At 27.9% G+C, this 2,074-nt stretch overlaps 1 protein-coding gene across 2 annotated transcripts in view; it reads right to left on the reverse strand.

Moving 5' to 3' along the window:
• Positions 1-2,074, reverse strand: part of LOC106868486 (LIM domain-binding protein 3) — a 366,710-nt gene that overhangs the window by 333,276 nt on the left and 31,360 nt on the right. For both annotated transcript variants that reach the window (XM_052969627.1, XM_052969626.1), the window contains exon 2: positions 1,716-1,780. In XM_052969627.1, the coding sequence (XP_052825587.1) occupies positions 1,716-1,780 (65 nt within the window). The remainder of the gene's footprint in view (positions 1-1,715; positions 1,781-2,074) is intronic.

A 2,074-nucleotide genomic window follows, 5' to 3' on the forward strand; every position in this document is an offset into this window, starting at 1 on the left:
ATTTAAGCAATATAAAACATTTTGTTTCTCATTTAAAATAACAATAAAGATATACTACTGATTCATAATAAAGTATAGTAGCTTAATATTGAAATATATAGATGACAGTGTTACTTATAAGTTTCAACAGACGTGTGTATGTCCGTCTCTAAGAGGGTGCACAGGATGGTATTGCCCCATCACTATTCAATGGTGCACCCTCAGATTTATTCCACTTTAGTAACTGCAGTTTAACATTATTACAAATTAGTGCCTACCCAGAATATTCTGAAGCACCCCCAGGCACTAAAGTCTAGCAACAGGCTTGTGTATGTGTACAGTAAACAATTATTGTCAAGCCAATAAGGTATATGATATAATAAATCTGTTGTGCTTTAATAATGTCTCAAAAGTATCTTATTTTTTTTAATGCTACCAGAATGTTAAAATTTTGAATAAATATTTATTTTGTTTTCTTTATATGACATGAATACATTGGTTCATGTTATGGGTGCCAATTTTCCTGTACAGATTATATAATCACAGATAAGTGTTGTACAGATTTCTTACATATAAAAAAAAAACTATTCCTGAAAATTTAATCAACCTTATAAACTATATATCATTTATATTAGTTCTTAGATTGAATTTATAAAAAAATTGTTAATTTAAAATGGACTGAGCCTTTATCATTTCTCTTAGACTTCATGGCTGATTAGTGAGAACTTAAGTTTCAAGTTAAATGTCTATAGTAGATCAATGAATCTACTCAATCATATTTTATTATGACATATTCAGAATGGACATGATGTAAACTACAATCAGAAATACCACTAGAGTGTTAGAATGAATTTCTTCCTCAAACAATATCACTAAAAATGCATATATATAACCTTTCATTTATGTCAGCTCACTATTATATATGTAAGCATAATTTCATGCATAAAATATGAATGTCTTTCAATTAAACTTAAGATCACATACTTTTGGGGATATAATACAATTCTATATAATATATCCAACTATGGAGTCAACTTCACCATATTACTCATATTGATTTATCTTGGAAGGATGAAAATAAAGTTGATGCTAGTAAGATTTCAACTGAAAACCTAGAGCAATGGAATTACATATGTAATATATTTAATCAGATGTATGACTCTTTCTGCTAACTTAAAGCAATTGATATAAAAAATATAGAATAGTCACTGAAAATGGCCCTAAGAATAGAAACATATTCTTAGTTAATAACATTCAGAAAACATATAAGAGTTTATTTTGGAAAGGTAGAAAAATGATGTATATTCAAAATAATGAAGAAAGGAATTAATATTGGTTCCTCTCAAGAAAGGGTTTAATCTATAAACATTAACTTACACCCTTGAAAAAAAAAACAAAAAAACAGACAGTAAAATCTGATACTTTCAAAATCTTTCTAAATGATAAGATAATCTAGAATAATTATCCATCCAATGGTGAAAATTCTTATCTTATTTCATTGTTAGAATTTTCCATTTGTTTAAGCTTTGATTTTCTTTTGTACCTTCTCCCATTAATCAATCAAATATTAAAAAAAAAATCTTAATATACTTAATCCAGTTAGCAACATTGAAAAAGGTTGATATATATAAACATAATTCTGCAGAGCTAAAAAACCCAGATATTCTACTGAAGAAGGAAGTTAAGTTGATGGACATAGGCAATTCCTGATGATTTTGGAAAAATGAAATACTTACCCACTTCCATGAGAAAATCCAGAGTGTTGGCCTGCTGGAAATGGCCGGGCGACAGCATTGAAGTTCTAGATGAGGTAAAAGAAGAAAAAATAGAAATTAAATACTGATTACTGTATAAATCTTTTCATCAGAAGAGATTTAAATAATGAATATAAACAAATTGACATATTCACTTGGTACAAGAATATTGTGAACTTGTATTACTGGTAACAAATTGGAACAGCTATCAATAATATTTAACCAACAACCATTACCTTACTAATCCCACTTGAATGAATATATACAAATTGATACATTCACTTGGTACAAGAATATTGTGAACTTGTATTATTGGTAACAAATTGGAACAGCTATCAATA

This window comes from Octopus bimaculoides, chromosome 7, assembly GCF_001194135.2.
Source record: "Octopus bimaculoides isolate UCB-OBI-ISO-001 chromosome 7, ASM119413v2, whole genome shotgun sequence".
Lineage (NCBI taxonomy): Eukaryota > Metazoa > Mollusca > Cephalopoda > Octopoda > Octopodidae > Octopus > Octopus bimaculoides.